Source organism: Moschus berezovskii, chromosome 10, assembly GCF_049115385.1.
Source record: "Moschus berezovskii isolate FMDL1 chromosome 10, NW_MosBer_1.0, whole genome shotgun sequence".
NCBI classification, from domain to species: Eukaryota; Metazoa; Chordata; class Mammalia; order Artiodactyla; family Moschidae; genus Moschus; species Moschus berezovskii.
The window spans coordinates 50,530,616-50,554,546 of NC_142469.1; the positions used below are offsets into that span (position 1 = coordinate 50,530,616).

At 40.0% G+C, this 23,931-nt stretch overlaps 2 protein-coding genes across 5 annotated transcripts in view; one reads left to right on the forward strand and one right to left on the reverse strand.

The window, feature by feature from the left end:
- Positions 1 to 23,931, reverse strand: part of LOC148776319 (uncharacterized) — a 63,374-nt gene that overhangs the window by 19,134 nt on the left and 20,309 nt on the right. The window lies entirely within an intron of this gene.
- POPDC3 (popeye domain cAMP effector 3) lies at positions 757 to 23,080 on the forward strand. Of its 4 annotated transcripts, none has more exons than XR_016038425.1 (5): positions 757 to 895; positions 16,502 to 16,638; positions 19,506 to 19,866; positions 21,165 to 21,273; positions 22,267 to 22,295. XR_016038425.1 is itself a non-coding variant. In XM_055432935.2 (5 exons), exons 3-5 carry the CDS (start codon positions 19,753 to 19,755, stop codon positions 22,546 to 22,548), a joined length of 876 nt encoding a protein of 291 aa, XP_055288910.1. In that variant the 5' UTR covers positions 757 to 895; positions 16,502 to 16,638; positions 19,506 to 19,752; the 3' UTR covers positions 22,549 to 23,079. The 4 variants fall into 4 exon arrangements, 3 of the variants coding, with proteins under 3 accessions (XP_055288910.1, XP_088696806.1, XP_088696807.1); XM_055432935.2 differs by having other exon boundaries at positions 19,506 to 20,237; positions 22,267 to 23,079; XM_088840680.1 differs by lacking the exon at positions 16,502 to 16,638 and having other exon boundaries at positions 764 to 895; positions 19,506 to 20,237; positions 22,267 to 23,079.

Genomic DNA, 23,931 nt, shown 5'->3' on the forward strand with positions numbered 1-23,931 from the left:
CCACTGATTACTCAGTAAATGTTCCTGGAATAACCAGGACAGTTCTAGAACATGAGTGAGGGTGCTGAGAGAAGGGAGGAGATGCAAATCCTCAAGTAGGTTGTGTTTCACTGTTCCCTCACCAACCACCAGAGTTTGATCACCAAAACCAAAGAAAACTTCACTAACTTCATGGGAGGGAAAAAATGCACTTGATTTCTGCCTTAAGTTGTATGCATTAGGGCTCATTACTAACTTGAACTTTTTGGGGGGGATCATCTGTATCTAAATTTTTTTTCCTTCTTTGATTGTCCATGCTCTTCATCCATTTGCTTTTTGGAGACATTCATTTATTTGAATCAAGATATTAACTGTTCTCTGCCCTCTTTACCCAAATATTTCCAGTCATTGATCTCGTTTTGTTTACAGTGGGGGTGTGGTAGCGAGAGGGCAGAAGTACACTTGCTTCCCATCCAAGGAGTGAACCCCATGGTCCTCTGCCTGGCATATAGCGAACGCGAGGTTCGTTTTACAACCGTAAGCTGCGTTCACTTGACACCCATCTTTGCAAACTTTGTTCCGCCGCTCAGTCGCTAGGTTGATCAGCAGTCCGACGACTCCCTGGAGGCTGGGGCTACCGGGGCCCCGCGCCGTTGCTGCCGCCGCCACCCCGCCCTCCCCGCGGTCCCCGGGGCGCGCGCCCGTGCCCGGCCCCCGCCTGCGCCACCGCGCCGCTCCGGAGCCGGGCTGCGGTCACTGAGCGCCCGGGCGCAGGGCGGGCGCCGGCGCGGGGTGGCCTGGAGCGCGTGAGCCGGGCACCAGGGACTTCGCGCCGGTCGGCGGGGCCCGACGCGCTCGGCTGGGAAACTTCTGCGGGCGCGAGGCCGGCGCTCTGCGTGAGGCCGGGAAAGGCCAGGTAAGGAGGGAGCCGGGGCGCCTCGGCCGCCACCCTTCCGCCGCCGTCCGCACCCTCACACCTTGCGGCACCGGGGCCGCTTGCCGGGTGCGGTCTCTGTCCTGGCCCCGCTCCTGGGAGGGGGTCGCGACCTGCAGACCCCCTAGCAGCGCCCAAGCTTCGCTGCCCGTGCCCCTGCTTGCGCGGCGCTGCCCCCTGCCTCCCGCTCGGGCCCCGCTCCGGCCAGCGGCGAGGTCGGGGGGCCGCGCGGCACCGCTGGAGGCTGGCCGGCTGGGGTCGGCGCACCGGCCCTAGGCGCGCGGGCCCACCGTCCACAGAGGTGAATCTTCTTCCCACATCTGCTGTTGGACCCACTCTTGCCCCGGGCAGCACCTTGGAGACCCCCAAAAGGTCGGATTTTAGAGGGAGAAAAGCTGCTTCAGGGGCCCTGACAGCACTCGGTTGGCCTTGGCGAAGTCGGGCAGAGGCGAGAAGCTTCCCCGGGCAAAAGGTCTGAATAGGGGCAGGGTTTTCCCATTGAGTTCGGGACTCAGAGAGCGGCCTCATCCAAGGTCACTCTGACCTGTTTACTCTATTTGGGGAATCCCCCTGGGCAAGGGGAGGGGAAGGAAAGAAAGAGAAAGACGTTTCAAAACCACTAAACTACCTCCTCACCAAGGTCGGTTACAGAGAGATGTATTTTGAGGGTCTGTATTTTAAAAAAAGATTAAAGGCACAGAATCAAATACAGTAATATGGCTATGGCACACACACGGAAAAATTTTTAGTCAGGAGACATTTTGCAAAAAGTGAAAAAGTTCTATATGTAAATAAGTGGGAAAGCAGAATTAGAAACCCACTTTTGAACATAACCTAATTTGATTTACTGAACTTCTAGAATGTGACAACCTTCCTTCCTGACTTTTTACTCCAGCTCTTGTGGTTAGGTATTTTCAGTTTGCAAGCTTGCACGTTGCAGTTGAGTTTTATGGCAGCCTTAAAAAATTTACTGCTGTCTCTCTGTTCATGCTAAAGTTTGGTGGCTATTTTCTTTTCTGTTATTTTTAATACCAGGGGCTGTTGCACAAACAACTCCCTGATGTGACAATACAGGAACTTGACCCTGTTCTTTGTGGCAACTGAAAACCAAACAAGAACTACCTGAAACAAAATATAAGCAAAATAAATATTGGATCTCTTTCCACATTTTCCAAATGAAGAGGTCTGTCTGATCCCACATGATCTTTAAGGTTTTTTCCTTCTCTGGGAGACTGGGTTTGTCTTTTGAAGAGTCTGGGATACAAATACTAAGTGAAATCTAGAATAAGATGTTATCTGTTCTACTAGAATTTTATACATATAAGCTGGGAGACATTTGATAATTGAGTTTCTTTAATCTCATCAGTTTCTCAAAATAGCTGAATCATTGTGCATCCTGGGCTTCTAAATGGTGACAGTCTAGGCTATTAAATAAATATGTGTCAGGGGAAACCCAAATCCCATGCTTCTTATCACAAGACTGTCTAATACACTGGAGCATTCATGTCTGCTTATTCTGAACAGTCCCCAGGAAAGATCAAGAATGGTTATGAAGCATTTGCTGCAGCATATGAGCATAACAACACATAAGTGACATGACAGGCAAGAAGTTTCAAAACTGCTTTGGAAAATGTCTGTGATACATTTGCAAGCCCGCAAACTGCAATTGAAATTGGTTTCTTTAATTATGGGTGCTGGTCAGCTGGGATTATTAGCTATAAAGAATAAGTAAGAATTTACAAAAGTATATTGAATCATTAATGAGATTTTATTTTTTAAAGGAGAAGAGAAAACATTCCTCTCTTTTAAGTAGTTAGAGGAAAATATCTTAAAGTGAAAGTTACAACAGGCTATTTTATAAATTAAATAATAACAAAAGTGGCTGACTTAAATCTCCCATAACAACGCTGGACCCTCCTCCAGCCCAGAGAATTGAGGGGTCAGTTCACACAGCTACAAAGTGAGACCTTCTCATTTTGTATTTTTCAACAGAATAACCTCTAGTGACTCTGTCACACATACTGAAATTGGTGGGGGAGGAGGGATTTACAGTCTAGAAAGAAGAGCAAGCAGCTGGGCCTGTGGAAAAACTTTCATCTTTCCAAGCCTCATTTTCCACTCTGAAGAATGCTAATGATACTATTTGGGTGGCAGAGTTGTTGTGACTCCTCAGTGGGTCAGTGTAGATAAGACCCAGTGCGTGGCACATAGTGAGAACATAGCTAATCTCAGTTCTCCCTGTCTTCCTTAGTAGGTGGTTTATTTTCTGAACAAATTGTAGGATGAACAGTAGGTTACAGTTTTCCGCTTTTGGTTTCAAAAATTCCATGTGGCGAAACCTTGATGAGTGTTGAATCTAGGTAATGGGTATATAGGCGGGGGTTATCATATATTATTTTGTTGTCTATTTTGGAATATGTTTAAAATTATTCATCAGAAAAAAAATTAAGCATAAAGCTGAAAAACTCATAAGATACACTTCTAGTTTAGGCTAACATTTTTAATTGGAATTTTTAAAACTATTCTATACGGACAGGAAAGAAATGCAATTTTATAGTGGGAGTACATGGGGGAGGAATGGCACTAGAGGGTAGTCCATCAGTTCAGTTCAGTTAAGTTCAGTCGCTCAGTTGTGTCCGACTCTTTGAGACCCCATGAATCACAGCACGCCAGGCCTCCCTGTCCATCACCAACTCCCGGAGCTCACTCAAACACATGTCCGTCGAGTCGGTGATGCCATCCAGCCATCTCATTCTCTGTCGTCCCCGTCTCCTCCCACCCCCAATCCTTCCCAGCATCAGAGTCTTTTCCAGTGAGTCAACTCGTTGCATGAGGTGGCCAAAGTATTGGAGTTTCAGCTTTAGCATCAGTCCTTCCAATGAACACGCAGGATTGATCTCCTTTAGAATGGTAGTCCATAGTGATCTTTAATTTTTTTGTAGAATCTTTTTTTATTTTAAAAAGATCCAAAAATATGACAGTGTTGATATTTGATAATTTTGGTTGTTGGGTTCATGGATATTTCTCTGAAATCTTTGTATTTAAAAATTTTCAAATTACCATAAAATCACCTTTTAGTTTTATAAGATTATTATAAAGGAAGCAAACAATACAGGTATATGCAAAGAAAAAAGTAGTGTCCTGCCATCCAGGAATAACCTTTCTTAGCATTAAGTGAAAAATCACTCCATATATCCTTTATCAGTTCAGTTCAGTCGCTCAGTCGTGTCTGACTCTTTGCGACCCCATAAATCAGAGTACGCCAGGCCTCCCTGTCCATCACCAACTCCCAGAGTTCACTCAAACTCATGTCCATCGAGTCGGTGATGCCATCCAGCCATCTCATTCTCTGTCGTCCCCTTCTCCAGCCCCCAATCCTTCCCAGCATCAGAGTCTTTTCCAGTGAGTCAACTCGTCGCATGAGGTGGCCAAAGTATTGGAGTTCCAGCTTTAGCATCAGTCCTTCCAATGAACACCCAGGATTGATCTCCTTTAGAATGGACTGGTTGGATCTCCTTGCAGTCCAAGGGACTCTCAAGAGTCTTCTCCATATGCCCTTGCATTTATACAAATAGAAGAATATAGGCATATTAATATGTAATATGCTACTCCTGTGACACATACAACATTTTAGTGTTTTTTTGTTGCTTTTGGTCTTGAATTTCTAAGAAATAACTTGCTTGCATTTTGATTTTTAAGACTTTGGATTGTCTTTTACAATATAGCATTTATTTAAAAATTCAGTATGCAACAACTGACTTTAAATGAGTTTTAAGTAACTTATTTGCATATAAAATGTATTTTTAGATTATCTTAGTTCTCATAATTTGAAACTGGGCTTAAATGGTGTCAATATTTGAATTTCACTAAAATACAAGCTCCATGAGGGCAGGGATTTTTTGAATTCTTACATATGTTAATTATTAATGTGTTCTTGGCTATTTGAAAGTTGATGATACAGTCAACTATGCAATGATGCTTATTTTGAAAACCAGCATCATTCCAATGCAACTGAAATATAAGTAACAATTCAACCATGATTCAAATTTTGTACTAACTTATTCAATGATTTACTCAGTCAGAAACACCAGGTGAACACATTAAACTGCAACCAGTTAACCAAGCCCTATAGGAATATAAGACAAAATATAACACACAGAGATCTCAAACATTACCAGCTACCTTAGTTCACTGAGTGATATCCTGCAAGATTGTGTTTTGTTATTCTTTTGCACTTATGCATTTTGCTATAGAAAAACACTCATTTAATATCCCAAGAATATTTAAGCATCTTGATTCAAAAATGTCAAATACTGCATGCAAAAGGACAGCTTAAACACTGAAGAGAAGCTTGAGATAATCAAATATTTTGAAAGAATCAAGAGAATACACAGTATTTCCTGAGCAGCAGGAATAAGGGAATAATCCACACTGAAGATCATGACAGGAAGTACACAAAAATAAAAGCAACGTCTTATGGCTGGAATAAGCTCAAGTACTTCAAAGTCAATAACAATGAAGCTGAAAGAAATTTTTAAAAAAGTGGAAAGATTGTTGGCTGTCTGGATGGAGAACCAGTGAACAATTTTTCTCACAAAGAGAAAGCTCCTGTCTCTATAAAACACCCAACAGGAAATGGAATTCCTTGCAGAAATGCTCCTATTAGCACCAGGAGTGGCTGGTTTGGTGGTTTCAAACATTGCTGACCCTAGTGTGTGATCCACCTGCTCATTAAGCTCAAGAAAATGACAGAGGAAAGATTACATCCAATTAGCCAGCACTCATGAACTTATTAGGTATGTTTGCCAGGAAGGAACATGAAGTAAACATAGAAAATTTGAGTTCAGTTGCTGTATGCAGGACACTTGGAGGATAACTAAGTGAAGATGTCTTCCTTGGATTCATATCAAGGAAAGACTGTTTCATGCATCTGTGATTCCAGCTTCTCTTGCATCTTTCATCAGAAATCTCTGGTGAACTTGCTGCATGACATGATTGCAGCTGACTGAAAGTGAATGGCTTCCTGCTTGTACCCTTAACCATTTCCAGGACATGGAGAAGTCAGAAGAACTTGAAGCAGAGTATGGGGATTGTTCGTTTAAAGCAGATAAATGATAAGCTTATGAAGGAGAGGTTTACAGCTGTTTCTTCACATTAAGAATTATAGGGCACTGAGTGACTCAACCTCCTATCCTTCTATTGCTCCAAAATTGTAATTTCTTTTTTCTCTCTCAGTTTTACTGAAGTACAGTTGACATACAGCACTGTATGACTTTAAGATGTGCTGCATAATAGTCTAACTTCTATCATAAAATGATTATTACCACATTAAGTTTAGTGAAAGTCTATCATCCCATATGGATACAAAATTAGAGAAACAGAAAAAATACTTTTTCCTTGTGATAAGAGCACTTGGGATTTTTCTTAGAAACTTTCACATGTATAACATACAGCAGTGTTAACTATATTTATCATGTTGCACATTATATGCTTAGTACTTATTTACCTTATAACTGGGAGTTTCTGCCTTTTGACCACCTTCCCCCAACTCCTGCCTGTGATAACCACAAATTTGACTTTTTTCTATTAGTTTCTTTATTTTTTGAAATATAATTGGCCTATGACACTGTGTTAGTTCCTGGTGCACAACACAGTGAGTTGATATTTCTATATATCTCAAAATGACCACCATGATAAGTCTGGTTACCATCTGTCAACATACAAAGATTAATATTATATAATTGTCTTTGTATGGAAACACAAAAGACCCCTGGTAACTAAAGCAATCTTGAGAAAGAAAAACAAAGCTGGAGGAATCGACCTTCCTGATTTCAGTCTATACTATAAAGCTACAGTAATCAAGACAGTATGGTACTGGCACAAAAGCAAGTATATATCAATGGAACAAGATAGAAGAAAGCACAGAGATAAGCTCATGCACCTACCGGCACCTTATCTTTGACAAAGGAGGCAAGAATATACAATAAAGAAAAGACAGCCTCTTCAATAAGTGGTGCTGGGAAAACTGGATAGCTGCATGTAAAAGAATAAAATTAGACCACTTCCTAACACCATATACAAAAATAAATTCAAAATGGATTAAAGACCTAAATGTAAGGCCAGAAACTATAAAGCTCTTAGAGGGAAACATAGGCAGAACACTCTGGCACAGATCTTACAGAAAGGTCCTCTTTGACCCACCTCCTAAAGTAATGAAAATAAAAATAAACAAATGGGACCTCCTTAACAGTTTTTGCACAGCAAAGGAAACTATAAACAACATGAAAAGACAACCCTCAGAATAGGAGAAAACAATAGCAAATGAAATAAAAGACAAAGGATTAATCTCCAAAATATACAACCAGCTCATGCAGCTCAATATCAGAAAAACAAATAATCCAATCAAAAAATTGGCAGAAGATCTAAACAGATATTTCTCCAAAGAAGACATACAGATGGCCAACAAACACATGAAAAGACGCTCAATATCACTCATTATTAGACAAATGCAAATCAAAACTACAATGAGGTATATCACTTCACACCAGTCAGAACTGCCATCATCAAAAAATTTATAAGCAATAAATGTTGGAGAGGGTGGGAAGGAAAGGGAACCCTCTTGCACTTTTGGTGGGAATGTATTAATAAGTTGTTAATACAGCCATTATGGAAAACACTATGGAGATTACTTAAAAGAAAACCTGGAATAAAACTGCCATATGACTCAGCAATCCAACTACTGGGCATATACCCTGAGAAAACCATAATTTGAAAAGACACATGTATCCCAATGTTCACTGCAGCACTATTTACAATAGCCAGGACATGGAAGCAACCTAGATGTCCACCAACAGAAGGATGGATAAAGAAGTTAGTGGTACATATATACAATGGAACATTACTTAGCCATAAAAAGAAATGCATTTGAGTCAGTTCTTGTGAGGTGGACAAACCTAGAGCCTAGAAGTAAGTCAGAAAGAGAAAGACCAATACCATATAGTAAGCTCATATATACGGAATCTAGAAAAATGGTGCTAATGAACCTATTTGCAGGCCGGGAATAGAGACGCAAACAGAGAACAGACTTGCTGGACATAGTGGGGGAAGGAGAAGGAGGGATGAATTTAGAGAGTAATACTGACATATATACACTACCATGTATAAAGCAGATAGCTAATGAGAAGCTGCTGTGTAGCACTGGGAGCTCAGCTCGGTGTTCTGTGATGACCTAGAGGGGTGGGATGGAGGAGTTAGGAGGGAGACTCAGAGGGAGGTGATATGTGTATCAGTTCAGTTCAGTCGCTCAGTCATGTCCGACTCTTTACGAACCCATGAATCACAGCACGCCAGGCCTCCCTGTCCATCACCAACTCCCGGAGTTCACTCAAACTCGTGTCCATCGAGTCGGTGATGCCATCCAGCCATCTCATTCTCTGTTATCCCCTTCTCCTCCCGCCCCCAATCCCTCCCAGCATCAGAGTCTTTTCCAGTGAGTCAACTCGTCGCATATACTTAGGGCTAATTCACACTGTTGGACAGAAGAAACCAACACAGCATTATAAAGCAATTATCCTCCAATTTTAAAAAAAGATATTATATAATTGTCAACTATATTCCCCAGACTGTACAATTTAGACACGACTCATTAATTTTGTAACTGGAAAGTTTGTACCTCTCAACCTCACTCACCTATTTCATCCTCCCACCTGAAAATTTGTAATTTCTTAAGAAAACATTTAAGTTCACGGAATCTAGAACTGAAGTGAGAAAACAAGAATGCTGTGATTTGCTCCAGTAAGTCCAGATATTTAGATTCAAACTGTATGTGAAGCAGTTAAGTCAAGAGGGTTAAGACAGCAGAGCCTTGGCACCTGCCTGCCTGAGAGTGAGTCTGGGCTCTATCAATATTGTATCCTTAAGCAACCTAGATATCTCATCTGTAAAATGGGGAGATAAATTTGCCTACTTCAGGAAGTTGTGAGGATTAAGTGACATAGCATTTTAGGGCTCTTAGACATGTGCCTGGCAATGTGTTCAGTAAATAAGTGTTCAGTAAGTATTCAGTAAGTGTAAGTAAATAAGTAAGTGTTCAGTAAATATTAGGTGCTGATAGTAGCAGCGTTGATAGTACTACTAGTAGTAATAGTATATGAGGATTAAGAGGATGGCACATAGTTACTTCATTAATTCCCATTGCTCAACTCATCTAAATTTGGTGGAGTCACAATTCGAATTACATAGCTATCTGTTTCGAGTTTCTATGGGCTTTTATTTTTTAGTATTATTCTCTGAATGTGTTTGAAACATCAAGTATTTGCCATACATGTATGGCTCAATTTTGCAAAGAATTGATCCAGCTAAAAGTCAACCAAGGAAATATGACATTCCAGGAATTTTGGAGATTGGTATATGAATGACATATGGGCTTCCCTGGTGGCTCAGCGGTAAAGAATTTGCCAGCTAATGCAGGAGACACAGGTTTGATCCCTGGGTTGGGAAGATCCCCTGGAGAAGGAAATGGCAACCCACTCCAGTATTCTTGCCTGGGAAATCCCATGGACAGAGGAGCCTGGCAGGCTATAGTTCATGGGGTTGCAAAAGAGTCGCACATGACTTAAGCTTGCCAGGTTCCTTTGTCCATGGAATTTCCCAGGCAAGAATACTGGAGTGGGTTGTCATTTCCTTATCCAGGGGATCTTCCCGACCCAGGGATCAAACCCTGGTTGTGTGCATTGCAGGCAGATTCTTTACCATCTCAGCCACCAGGGACCCCAGACAACAACATATGAATGACATAAGCATTCTAGAAGTTGCCCACATGTACAGATGCTTAATAGTGTTGGGGCCTTTGACTCCACGAAAGAAAAACCTACAAAGAGGTACAGTTAATTTAAATATAATTCCCAGGGCCACTTATCCTGTCTTGTTTTCCAGATATGATTAAAGACCTGTTATCACTTCATTTTCCTAATAGAAATCTCACAAGGATTGTCTTCTTCTCCATAGACCTGTATTTCAAGTCCATAGTAAATTGTAATTATTACCTTAATGAAAAGCCTCATTTACAGTGGATATTCATAAGTGTGTATATTCATTTTCTATTGCTTTGTAACAAATTACCACAAACTTAGTGGCTTAAAACAATACAAATTTACTATCTCACAGTTTTTGTGACTCAGAAGTCTAGGCACAGCTAGAATGGATCCTCAGCTCAGGGTTTCACAAGCTTGCAATTCAGGTTATCAGCTAGACTGCACTCCTCATTTGAAGTCTTGGATCCTCTCCCAAAATTTCCAGGTGATTGGCAGAATTCAGCTCCTTGTGCTTGAAGGACTGAGGTCCCCATTATTCTGGTAACTTTTGGTTGGGTACTTCTTTCAGCTCACAGAGACTAACTGCAGTTCCTTGCCTAGTGGCAGTTTACAGGCACGGTGTTTGCTTTTTTCTAGGCTAGTAGGAATACGTTTGTCTAATTTCCAGTCCTACAGTGGAGCCTTACATGGCTTAACATAATCACAGGTGTGACTATTCCAGCCCCATTGGCCAGAACATGTTACCTAATCAAGGTACCCTCTATGCCATGCCATTCACATGGGAATGCCATTCAATAGGAAGACTCAAGGAAAGGGGATTACAGGACCTGTGCATGAGCAGGATAGGAATCGTACAATTCTCCCTACCACCATATGTGATAAAGTGAGAAACCAAACATGGCTGCTGCTACTGCTGCTGCTGCTAAGTCGCTTCAGTCGTGTCCGACTCTGCGACCCCATAGACGGCAGCCCACCAGGCTCCCCCGTCCCTGGGACTCTCCAGGCAAGAACACTGGAGTGGGTTGCCATTTCCTTCTCCACCAAACATGGCTAGAGATAAACAAATGTGGCTTTAACTGAGACAAGAGAATCAGAGAAGCCTGGCATAGCTTGTGGGCAGGTTCTCTAATTTCCTTGAGTCTCAAGTGAAGCCAAGCTTTCATTGGTATAAAAAGTCAAAGGCATATTCCAGCCTGGGAGCCTAGTGGTGCATGAAGAGACTTAGGTCTTATGTGAAAATCCCCCAAGGCTGGTGTGGATCTTCTGGAATCTAGAAGGCCACAATCCAATCTCCAGCATAAAATTTATGAGACTGTCTACCTGAGATTTCCAATGTATTTCATGGGGTAACATCAGAAGATGAAATGAGACTATGTAATATAATTGCTTAAAAAGTAGGATACTCCTAAGGCAAAAGAAAAAAGTACCGCCTTCCTTGGTAGAATAAAGGAGCCAAGAGCTTAGTGGGGTTGGCCATCTCTATAGGCAGAAGCCAGATGGTGACACGAGGATGCCTTGGATAACATCTTACTGACTGTAGCATATGAACACTGTAGCCAAAATCATTTACATTTACATCAACTCTCTGCTCTTAATCTTAGATAATTCTTCCATATTTATACATTTATATACTATACATATGCACTGTTTGCACAGCATCATGCCAAGTCTTGGCATGATGAAGAAAATGATTTCTTCTTTCCTGTTGCTTGAGAGGCTCTAGACTAGCACTGTCCAAGAGAAATATAATGCAACCACATACATAATTTAAAATTCTCTAGTAGCAACATTAGTAGCAGCAGCAGTAGCAACATTAACAAATAAGAAGAAATGGGTGAAATTAACTTTAATAATATGTTTAATTTAATCCATTATTTCCAAAACATTATTATTTCAACAAGTAACCAATAGATTATTAATGCCATATTCCTTATCTTTGTACTGTCTCTGAAATCCATTAAGATCAACGAATCTTACTTCAGACCAGTCACATTTCAGGGGCTCAGTGGTCACGTGTGGCTGATGGCTCCTGCAGTGGCCAGCACAACCCTAGAATTCGAAGGCTTCTGGTCATGGGCATTTAACTTCAACTCTCATTTCTCTTTGTACTCACTTTCTAGGTAATCTCATGAGCTCCAATCCTAATTCAGTGTTGTCCTGTGTCATTTAGGACAACTGTTAAATATGCCTCCATCCTGCACCTTATCTTCTGCTGTGAACTCTGTTGCTAGACCAGGTGCATCAGATTAAACATGACTCAAAGCTAGTCCCCTGCCCCCCAACTTCCTCTGATTTCTTTCCAAGCTTCAGGATCTCTTATAACTCCAATGTTTCTTCATCCCTTCTCTGTTCTTCTGTCTCAGCAGAGACACGTTTCCCTTTCATTTCTTATTCATGGTTAATATAATATATGTTTTTCTTTCTTTCTTTGTCCAACACCTAACCCATTGATTCAGGTATCGGTCATATCTCACTTGGGCTTCCTGGCTATTAACCTGCTTGTTCCAAAACTATATTCTAAACATTGTTTTTCTACCAAACACTATTAATATTTTATATATATATATAAATGAATATATAAAGCCAATATTTAAAAATATACACACTATCTACATTAGATTCTTTAAAATATGACTTAAATATGTACCCCAGCTGAAAGAATGAACAAATTATGATTCTTTAAAAAGGAAAACAGAGGCTTCCCTACTGGTCTAGTGGTTAAGACTCTGAGCTCCTGATGCAGGGGACCCGGGTTTGATCCCTGGTTAGGAAACTAGAACCCACATGCTGCAACTAAAGATTTCACATGCCTTAACTGAAAAAGATCCCACATGCCACAACTAAGACCCGGTACAGCCAAATAAATACATACTTAAAAAAATTAAACGGAAAATATGTATTATGGTCAATATAATATACAGTGGAAGCCATAGACAGATAGTAAAGGCCATAAAAATTCAGAGCCTAGAAAGTACACTTCAGCCACCATGTTTAGGAAAGGCTGATGCAGAACATGCACAAATCTTGAGCCCCCTCAGAGATGAATGTAAGGAAGAAAATGCCTCCTAACCTGAGCAAGCACGGAAGTGAGAAACACAAGGGAAAATGTACCTTTCCAGCCCCTGAAAAATAAGGATTAAAATCCATATCCTTTACTCTCTAGAATGTTCTAGTGTCTCTTACCCCATCCCCCTAAAAGTTCTTAATCCTGGTTGCACAACAAAATCAATGGGAAGTCTGTGAAAAAAATGCCAGTGCCTGGGTCCCCCTACAGTCCTTAAACAATCTCCAGAGCAGGGCCCCAGTCACAAACCTGGTGTGAAGATGTGCAGTCATAATTCAGTTCTGCCCCTCCGCTCTATATTTTGACCTGGGCTAGGAATAACTTTGAATTCCATATCATAGAGAGTGGTGTTATTTTAGAGCTGAAAGGAGCTGCACATTATTTGTCCAAATCTTTAATTTTATCAGTGAGGAAACAGGTCTGGGAAGATTAAAATCTCATGCTCTGGGACCTCCTTGATGTAGCGGTGGTTAAGAATCTGCCTGCCAATGCAGGGGACACATGTTCGATCCCTGGTCTGGGAGGATCCCACATGCTGCAGGACAACTAAGTTTGTATGCCACAACTATAAGACCGCACACCTAGAGCCCATGCTCCACAGCAAGAGAAGCCACCGCAATAAGAAGCCCACAGGCCACAACTAGAGAAAGCTCAGCACAGACAATAAATAAATTAATCACATGCTGTTTAGGGACATAGCTAAGACTGGCACCCTTCTCTTAAGTAGTAATACCAACTGGACAGACCAGACAGAAGAATGGTAGACCCAACACTGGCACTACAGCTGTGGACAGACAATTAAGGATCAGAGGACATCACAGGGGGTAACTAGCCTGGAAGGACACCTAGCTGGCAGCCAGGAATGGACACAGCTGAGGCTCTTGAAGCAAGGATAATCCAGGAATCCTTTAGGAACAAGATGAAATAATGGCTCTCAAACTGAATGGATACATGTACATGTATGGCTGAGTTCCCTTTGCTGTTCACCTGAAACTATCAAAACACTGTTAATCAGCTATATCCCAATACAAAATAAAAAGTTAAAAAAAATCAACTGAGAGCCTATTAGAAATGCATCTGTCTGGGTCCCTCCCTGGCTCAGTTATTCTGAGGTGGGGCCAGGGAAGGGGCATTTTAACAGGTCCCTGGGTGATTCCAATTGTTATTGGCTTCCAGAGACTGGTTTCTTTACTCAAGGATAGGTTAGTTCTGGGTCGATACCTACCAGCTGTAGGTGGTCAGGACACAACATAGGGAAGAATAAGACAGATCACTCCTGCAGAAATAAGTAAGTTTAGAATTTACAACATAAGGATGGTTTGTCTTCTATTGAAATCCTCTGAAGAAAGCTTTTAAAATCGATATCTTCAAATGGCTCAGCTCTGTGGCAAACAAGCAACAAGTACGGCAATGCCATTTCTCTGTTATTTAAAAAATCTGCTCAATATTAAAAAAAAAACAACTGAATCAAAAAATGGGCAGAAGACCTAAACAGACATTTCTTCAAAGATGAGATGGCCATACAGATGGCTAACAAACACATAAAAAGATGCTCAATATCATTAATTATTAGAGAAATGCAAATCAAAACTACAATCAATTCACACCTGTCCAAATGGCCAACATCACAAAATCTACAAACAATAAATGCTGGAGAGGGTATAGAGAAAAGGGAATGCTCTTGCACTGTTGATAAGAATGTATTAATAAACTGGTAGAACCACTATGGAGAACAGTATGGTGGTTACTTAAAAACTAAAAAGAGAATTTCCATGTGATCCAACAATTCCATTACTGGGAATATACCCAGAGAAAACTGTAATTCAAAGAAACATGCACCCCAATGTTCATTGCAGCACTATTTACAATAGTCAGGATATGGAAACAACCTAAATGTCCATCAACAGAGGAGTGGATAAAGATGTGGTACGTATATACAACAAAATACTATTCAGCCATAAAAAGGAATGAAATTGGGTCATTTGCAGATACATGGATGGGCCTAGAGACTGTCATACAGAGTGAAGTAAGTCAGAATGAGAAAAACTGTTAACACATATATGTGGAATCTGCAGTTACAAAGCAGAAATAGAGATACAGACGCAGAAAACAAATGTATAGACGCCAAGGGAGGGAGGGGGTGCAATGAATTGGGAGATTGGGGTTGACAAATATACACTGCTGTGTATAAAACAGATTACTAATGAGAATCTACTGTATAGCACAAGGAACTCTACTCAGTGCTCTATGGTGGTCTAAATGGGAAGGACTCCAGAAAAAGAGGGACTATATGTATACATATAGCTGATTCCTCTTCCTGATACTGGGAAAGATTGAGGGCAGAAGGAGAAGAGGGTGTCAGAGGATGAGATGGCTGGATGGCATCACCAATGCAATGAACACGAACTTGGGCAAGCTTCAGGAGATGGTGAGGGACAGGAATGCCTGGTGTGCTGCAGTCCATGGGGTTGCAAAGAGTTGGACGTGACTGGGCAACTGAACAACAACACAGCTGATTCACTTTGCTGTACAGAAGAAACTAACACAACACTGTGAAACAACTATACTCCAATAAAAAAAAAAGTAATAAGTGCTCCCAAAAGACTAAAAAAAATAAAGAATAAAATCTGCTAAGCATTTTTAATGTAGATTTTCTCATTTGAATGTTCCAGTACCCTTTAAAGTAGACACAATAGGTGACATTACCTCTGCTTTACTGATGAATAAATATGTCTAAGTTCATCTAAGTAGCAAGGAGTCTACATTTTCTAAATCCTGGTACTGTGGAAGCAGAATGATATGGTTTAGACAGTGAGTTTCAGAGTCAGACAGACCTGGATGGAATCTTAGTTCCAATATGAACAGTGTGGTGATCTTGTGCAATTTACTTGCCTTCTCTGAGTTTCAATTTTCTCATCTGTAGGATGGAGATAATAGTACCTTCCTCATGGGGTTGTTGTGCAGATTAAATAATTTTTAAAATTTCTGGCACATAGTTGAGTAAGTATACATACTTAAAGGTTTAAGTAGAGAAAACTGTCTTCTCCATATGTAACACATACCAAAGTTGGGATATGATTCCAATTAATGAGGATAATATTGAAAGAATTTTGATGTTCTAGGTTGCCTAGCAACCACAACTACCATAATACCACAAGCTACCAGAGTTGTTTTAATGAAATCAGGAATTCAGCTGCTCTTAAGGAACTGAACATTATAAGAAGACAGAAGGATTCTCCTATGAATTTGGAGTTGTGCCGGACATCTTAAATTTAAGTGATGTCTTAACCCCTCTGTCAAGAAAGCCTCCATTTCTGTTCTCCTAGGCGACAGAAGATGTTAGAACATCTGTTGACCTGGATAGAGTGAGGATGGAAAAGGCAGAGAGGACTTGTTCCTCTGTATCAGTGTGTTCAATCCACATTCCCTGAGTGCCAAGGGTCTGAAATACAAAAACATTTGTCTTTGCCCCTTAATAATTTTGGAATCAGGAAGAGGAAATGAGTCAGTGTTGAATAGTAATACAGCAGATTATTTCATGAGTGGCTTTCTATGTCTATATCCCTGGTAGTATTCTAAGCATTATGGACTGCACTAGATAAGCAGATACAGCCTGTCTCAAATATCCACTGTTAGGATTATTATTTTCCTGGCAAACAGTCCTGGCAGAATATTCAACTGGTCTCCCAACACATTAAATCCGATCTGCAGCCTTGAAAGACACACTGCCTGCTGAGGAGAGCGTGAAGCTGAGCGGAAGAGGACTTGAACTTCCAACTTTGTGACTTACTGTGACTTTTACCTGAAGCAAGTTACTTAACCTGCCTTGGGCTCCACCTTTGTCATTGGTAAGCTGAGCATGATGGTTTAGATACTGCCTTGCTCATGCAGTAAGTGTGATGCTGTGAGATAATAAATGTACACGTTCTGAACCCATTACTGCCATTTCAAGTTGATCTTCATCACGGTGCCACCCAATTTATATCACATTTAGTTGAGCATCCTTGGGTCTGCCTTTACGTCTCCTTATTCCTTTGAACTCAAGCTCTGACAACGTAAAGAGTAAAAAAGGGAAAATCTTGGAAATATTTTGCTTGTTTGCACTTTGTCCCCATCATTTCTATCCCCATGTGTTAACTTCTTTTGCAGGGAAGATCAACTAGTTAAGAAATCCATTGTGCTCCTTTGGCATTTCAGCATCTATTTACCCCAAAACATGCCTTAAGGCCTACAGGCCTTTGACATAGGCAGCTGGTTGATGAGTCGTGTTCAGCATTCATACAGTGCTGCTGGCACATGGCAGAGGAACACTTGGGCTTGTCACCTGCCCCTGTCAGTTCTTCTTCTAATAAAGTACATCTGTTTTGGTGACTGAATAAAAACACACCAAGTGGAGAAAGTCTGGGTGTGGAGTAATCTAATCAGGGCAAGTCAGCATTCTTTGTTGAGTGATACAGGATCAAGGGTAGAAAGGTGGTTTGGTAGCAGCTTATTGAAACAGAAGCTGACTGGAAAGAGACAGAAACACAGTTCCTCATATAATTATAATGGGTCACACTCCAGGAATGCAGGTGGCCCAGTATATTATTCCCCAAGTCAAGAGTTTAAGGGGTAAGATTCCAATAACCTCCCTTCTGAATTACCACAAACGTTTCACATTAGCATCATTTTAGAAATTTGTTGAGGATTTTAAGTTTCCAGGAAGTTCAAATCCAAGTTCAGAGCTCCACTAGTAGTGCTTTTAAAAATTGCTTTTGTGGCTATTTGCTTGGCATCTTGAGGAATTAATTTAAAATACTTGAGTTTTAAAAGTAAAACAGCAGGGAGACTGACATTTGCGGTCTGCATGTCACACTTCTCAACTACTCATTATATATATATTTTTGTCTTCCCTTTTTTTTTTTAATTCATTTTATTGGAGGCAAATTATCTTACATTAATATATTGGTTGGTTTTGCCATACATTGACATGAATCCGCCCTGGGTGTACATGTGTTCCCTTTCGTGAACCCCCCTCCCACCTCACTCTTCCCCATATCCTCCCTCCAGGTCATCCCCATGCACCAGCCCCAATCATCCTGTATCATGCGTCGAACCTGGACTGGTCACTTATGATAAAATACATGTTTCTTTGTTGTGAATATGCAGTGATCTATAACTTTGGGTTTTGTTTAAAGAAGAGAAAGGAAACATGTTCAGAGTGCCAGTCGGCCTTGAGTCTCGTCCCTCACAGAGGGATGGATGGAGTGATAATTAGAGGGATGCAGAATGTTTGTATTTGAAAGCAGCATAAGTAGAAATAACACAGTTTTAAGTTATAGGTCTGTGTTATTTTTTATTGTTTTAATGATTCACCTGGTGATGTTCTTAAAGTCATTCCTTGCTGAGAAGAGAATCACTATCTAGGATGAAAAACCAGGAACTTGAGCAGTAGCAGCTTCTTTATTTTCATCTCTAGTTCTGTTGGTAGTAAAATGCTGTTCCTTTTTAAATTTTAGCTAAGTCATTTTCACATCTGTAGGTACTTCTTTTTCTATGAGACTAGGTCTATGTTATTTGATATTTTATTACCAGGTGTTCTGGAAAAAATCTATCTCAAAATAAAAACAATATAGCACACAAGTTGAAGGTTCTGGAATGTTATTTTGGTTTCAAAAAAATCAATCCAACGAATGCTTCATATTGAAACCATTTATTGTTAAGAAACTTGGTGATAAATGATATCTATCCTACAGCTCTGTCATCATGGTTAAATCTCTCCTCAATGAGATCACATATTAGCATTTTTACCATATGGCTGAAAGGGTAGAGAATATATGTGCAGAGGAACTAGTCTCTAACATTTTTGACCATCTGGCAAATAAATGTGTAAGTAGCAGGAACTTTAATATTATTTATTTAGTTATATAGATGCAACCTTTAGCCTGAAAGAGCCTCTAATACAGTAAAGGAGAACTGAATTTATATTTCTCAAATAATTTTGATCTAATTAAACATTTTCACAGTCTACCATGTGCTTTTAAAACCTGACTCCTAATGGTGTGTTTCTTACATTTATTGATTAGGACTCCTTACAGTGACTATTTTAAAACCTCTCTCATGAGAGACCACATGATTGGATCTGGCATGCAGGCTTAAGTGCTGAAGTTCTGCTCTGCCATCAACCACTGTGTGGCCTAGGATAAATTAGTCTCTCTGAGCCTCAAATTCTTCATTTGTAAAGAGTGAATAACATATTGTCAAACAACATCTCTAAAAGGGTGGGCCATGGAAGACGTAAATTGATGCATCAGAATCATGTGGGGAGCTTGTTCAAAATGCCAACACTGAGGCCCCACCCTCAGATTTTTGACTCAGTATATCCGGAAACAGTCTATAAATCTGCATTTTTAGTCACTATCATGAAAGATTCTGAGGTGCACTGAATTACTGTTATAGAAAACAGCTGATTATAACACTTAGCTTTCTTGAAAAATACATAGTTATCTAATTGTAACAAATACTAAAATTTCTGTAAATTATTTATAATTAAGCCTAACTTGAAAATATGCATTTTTTTCTATCCTCGAAATGTAATACTTTCAGTATTTGTGCTGAATATATTTTAACTTCATAGAGAGTAGGATGTCAACTTGAATAAGTAAAATGCTGGTGATTCATTAAATACACTTCTCAATTCTGTTTAATTAGAATCCTGTTTTTATTTCTTACATAGGCAACAACAACATATTTGTCAGCTAGAACTAAATCAGAAGCCCAGATGAACTTAAGGATGCTAGCATGGGATTCTTAGTTTTTCAAGATCCACATACACCAAACCCGTAATCACCCCAGCTCCAGTGTCTGGGCTTTCTCTGGTTTTGTGAAGACCCAACTCTGATGATGGAAAGGCAAAGGACTTAACTATTTGCTTTGATATTATTTAATATGGACTGAAAAGTGAACCAGACAGTACTACAGTCATGGAAGGAAATTCAAGTTTATGGAAGAACCTAATCGATGAACACCCTGTCTGTACCATCTGGAAGCAGGAGGCTGAAGGAGCCATCTACCATCTAGCCAGTATTTTATTTGTAGTAGGTTTCATGGGTGGCAGTGGATTCTTCGGGCTCCTTTACGTCTTCAGTTTGCTGGGATTGGGTTTTCTCTGTTCTGCTATCTGGGCTTGGGTAGATGTCTGTGCAGCCGACATATTTTCCTGGAATTTTATATTGTTTGTCATCTGCTTCATACGGTTTGTTCACATTGCCTATCAAGTTCACAGCATAACCTTTGCCCGAGAATTTCAGCTGTTGTACAGCTCCCTCTTCCAGCCTCTGGGGACCTCTTTGCCCGACTTCAGAACTATTGCTATGAGCTCAGAAGTGGTTACTCTGGAAAAGGAGCACTGTTATGCCATGCAGGGGAAAACCTCCATTGACAAACTCTCCCTGCTTGTCTCAGGAAGGTTTGTACTCTTGGCACTTGTGTGTCTTTCCGCTTTATTACTTACTAGCTTTTGTTTCTTTTCGCTGCATTTTCCTATCTCAACGTTGCATAGTCCTCAGCAGCATTTAGTACTCTGAGGCATGAGAAAACCCTTGACACATGAGTCATTTACATAGGCATTTAGAATACATGGTACCATTTACTTGAAGCAGGATATAATTTAGTCTTAATATTTCTTCGTAGAAATCAAAGGTATGAATTGGTTTGTCTGGATATGCTATTTGTTTTCAGACTAATCACTTAGAGTCAAGAAAAAGATGATGCTAGTTTGAATGAATAGAATACTTACAGTTATTTAACATACAAAGTATTTGAAACATTCTATTAGGGCATTCTTTTAAGTAATAGAGAACATTTAAATTTTATAATGATCATTTTTTTTCCAGTAATTTCTAGCAAATGCCCACTTGCTCAAAGGGGAGGTGTACTATATATAAAATTTGAAAAAAAGTTTGGGGGAGAAATAGGAATGTGATTATTCATGTTTTTTAAAAGGTTAAATATTTAGTTTACAGAGGTATTTCCAGTGGTACGTCTTTATATTCTTCAGAGTTCTACTTAATTTAAAATCTGACTGAGTGCATTGAAACTTGTAATTGTAATATATTATACACACCTAAATGGGCACATATCAATGTACAGTTTGATGAATTTTCTGATTAATTTCACCCACTGTTCCAGAATCCTAACTATGGGAGGAACAGCAGTACATAAATTTTACAGGAGATTTTTGTCACTTATTATAATGTATGAATTTAATATTTTGCCCTTCAAGATTTTAAAAGCCAAAAGAATCATCAGAGATCAGAAATATTGCTCCGTGTCCTTGTCACCAATTTAGTTCTTTTTCCTTCTCTCCTGACTGATGTCCTTTGTGTCTGGGTAGGATCAGAGTGACAGTTGATGGCGAATTTCTGCATTACATTTTCCCCTTCCAGTTCCTGGATTCTCCTGAATGGGACTCACTGAAACCCACAGAGGAGGGCACTTTTCAGGTAAGGGATAACTAGACCACACCGTGAACACTGCCCCTTTCAACCAGATAAATGCTGCTTGTTTAAAAACAAGCAAACAGAGCAGCAGAAGACATGGGAGTAATTTATACTTATCTTTGGAATATACTCGGTAGCATGCATGTCTTCCCCATTCTGCTTGAGTCTTACTGATTAATGTCACTTTATAGGTCCAGCAACAAGGAGAAGATTGGGTATCCCATAGGACAGAAAGAAGTCTGTGATAAATGTTCTTAAATTTTCCTTTGCTTAACTGAGTACATGGGAATTAAAATATAATTAATTGATATTTGACTCTAAACTAAACACTGCCACCTGTCACAGTTTAGAAAAACACCAAGAATGAAAATCTGTCCTTATGACAAAATAAGTGACTTTTAAAATTCAAAATGTGATGAATTTCAGTTGTTTTCTAGCAACAAAATGCTAAACAAAATGTCATTACTATACTGCCATATCTAGTAGTATTGAAAGATAATCCTTTCAGTAGGTTCTATTATGGCATTCGTTTCCCTCTGGTTAATACATGTAACATACATGTGTGTATACATGTGTGTTTTATATATATATAGAATCAAACACATATGTAGATTAGGTTAATTCTATTCAGTACTACAGAAAATGGATTAGGGTTAAATGTCCACAGTCTTCAGGACTGACATGGAAATATTTCCCCAACATTAGCCAACTTTATTATTTTTTTAATATCAAGTAGCTCTCACTTCAATAAAATGCAAAATATAGATATCCAAATTTAGAAACAGATGAACTAGAGATGGGCACAACACTGGTTATTCATGTTATAAATTACATACATAGTAATAAATTTTGTACTTTCTCTATGTTTTATGATATATTGTGGGTTTTAACATTAAAATCAGCATGAGAAATTCATTTAAAATTTGGGGCCAAAAAATGGGCAGAACATTTCTTGCTTCCTAATCTCTGTTTATGTGTGGTCTTATGTTTTTTTAGGTAACCCTCACAGCAGAAACTGATTGTCGATATGTGTCTTGGAGGAGAAAGAAATTATACTTGCTCTTGGCTCAGCATCGTTATATCTCCCGCCTGTTTTCGGTTTTAATTGGCAGTGACATTGCAGATAAACTCTATGCCTTGAATGACAGGGTATACATAGGAAAAAGATACCATTATGATATTCGGTTACCCAACTTCCTTCAAATGTCAAGTCCTGAAATGTCCAAGTCATCCCTGACAGAACATTTTCAGAATTCCAGACGATATTATGATAAATGACATCGAAGTCTCAAGTTTTATAATTATAAAAGACTTTCTTCATCATTCCCCAAATGAAATAGCAAAATACAGAAAATTGAGCTCACTAATATTTTTATAAATCCAACTCGGACAAGATGCCATTGCCAGGTGTTTTACTCATCTTAACTTGTACATTGTGAATAAATTTTACAATTTTTTTTTCTGTATTTCTCATTGGAATATATGGAGGGGAGTGGAAAAAATGTGGGCAATTTTGTCCTTTTCTGTACCAGAACCAGGAGAGTGAAATTTTGCATCCTCAAGTATGTCCTCAGATTTACGGAAATCTGCTGCTGTGCCACTGAGTTAGGTGTCACTTCTCAAGAAGCAGCCAGTAAGTACTCTCAGCAGGAGAGTGGGTAGCTACTTCCACATTAGTGCTGCCAGAATTTTGCTACCATCTCTGATGAAAGCAACATGTGTTACTGTGGGGTAGGCAGCAATTATTTATTTTAAATGTGAAGTTATTTAACATGAGTAGAAAATGGAATAAACGTTTGCATCTCTTGAGATGATAGTATGCCAATCTGAAAGACTATTTTATTACTACAAATAATTTATCAGCTTAATCATGACTAGCATATTTTAAACAGAGGCATTTCATGAAAAGCTGCATACTAATCACCGAGTAAAAAGAATACTTGTGAATCAATGTAAAAGTGTAGCTGCTGCTGCTGCTGCTGCTAAGTCACTTCAGTCGTGTCCGACTCTGTGTGACCCCATAGATGGAAGCCCACCAGGCTCCCCCGTCCCTGGGATTCTCCAGGCAAGAACACTGGAGTGGGTTGCCATTTCCTTCTCCAATGTGTGAAAGTGAAAAGGGAAAGTGAAGTCGCTCAGTCGTGTCCGACCCTTAGCGACCCCACGGACTGCAGCTTACCAGGCTCCTCCATCCATGGGATTTTCTAGGCAATAGTACTGGAGTGGCTTGCCATTGCCTTCTCCGAAAAGTGTAGCACAGGATCTCAATTTTACATGTTCAGTTCTAAGGGCAAGAGGTGTGATCTGACTGGATGGTGAGGGACTCCTACTGAAAGCTCTACCCACCAGCAGGGGCAGGCAGGTGGTCTACCTTCAGCTCTGTAAAGAGACAGATCTGATCCTATCTGGAAAACTGGTTTTCTGGAGCTCACATGCAAGTCGTGTTCCTTGGCAGAGAGATACAGCATCCTACAGCTAGCAAGTGTATATTGCATACCTACTGTGGACTTCCCTGGTAGCTCAGATTGTACAGAATCTGCCTTCAGTGCAGCAGACCCAGGTTTGATCCCTGGGTTGGGAAGATCCCTAGAGAAAAGAATGGCAACCCACTCCAGTATTCTTGCCTGGAAAATGGATAGAAGAGCCTGGTGGGCTACAGTC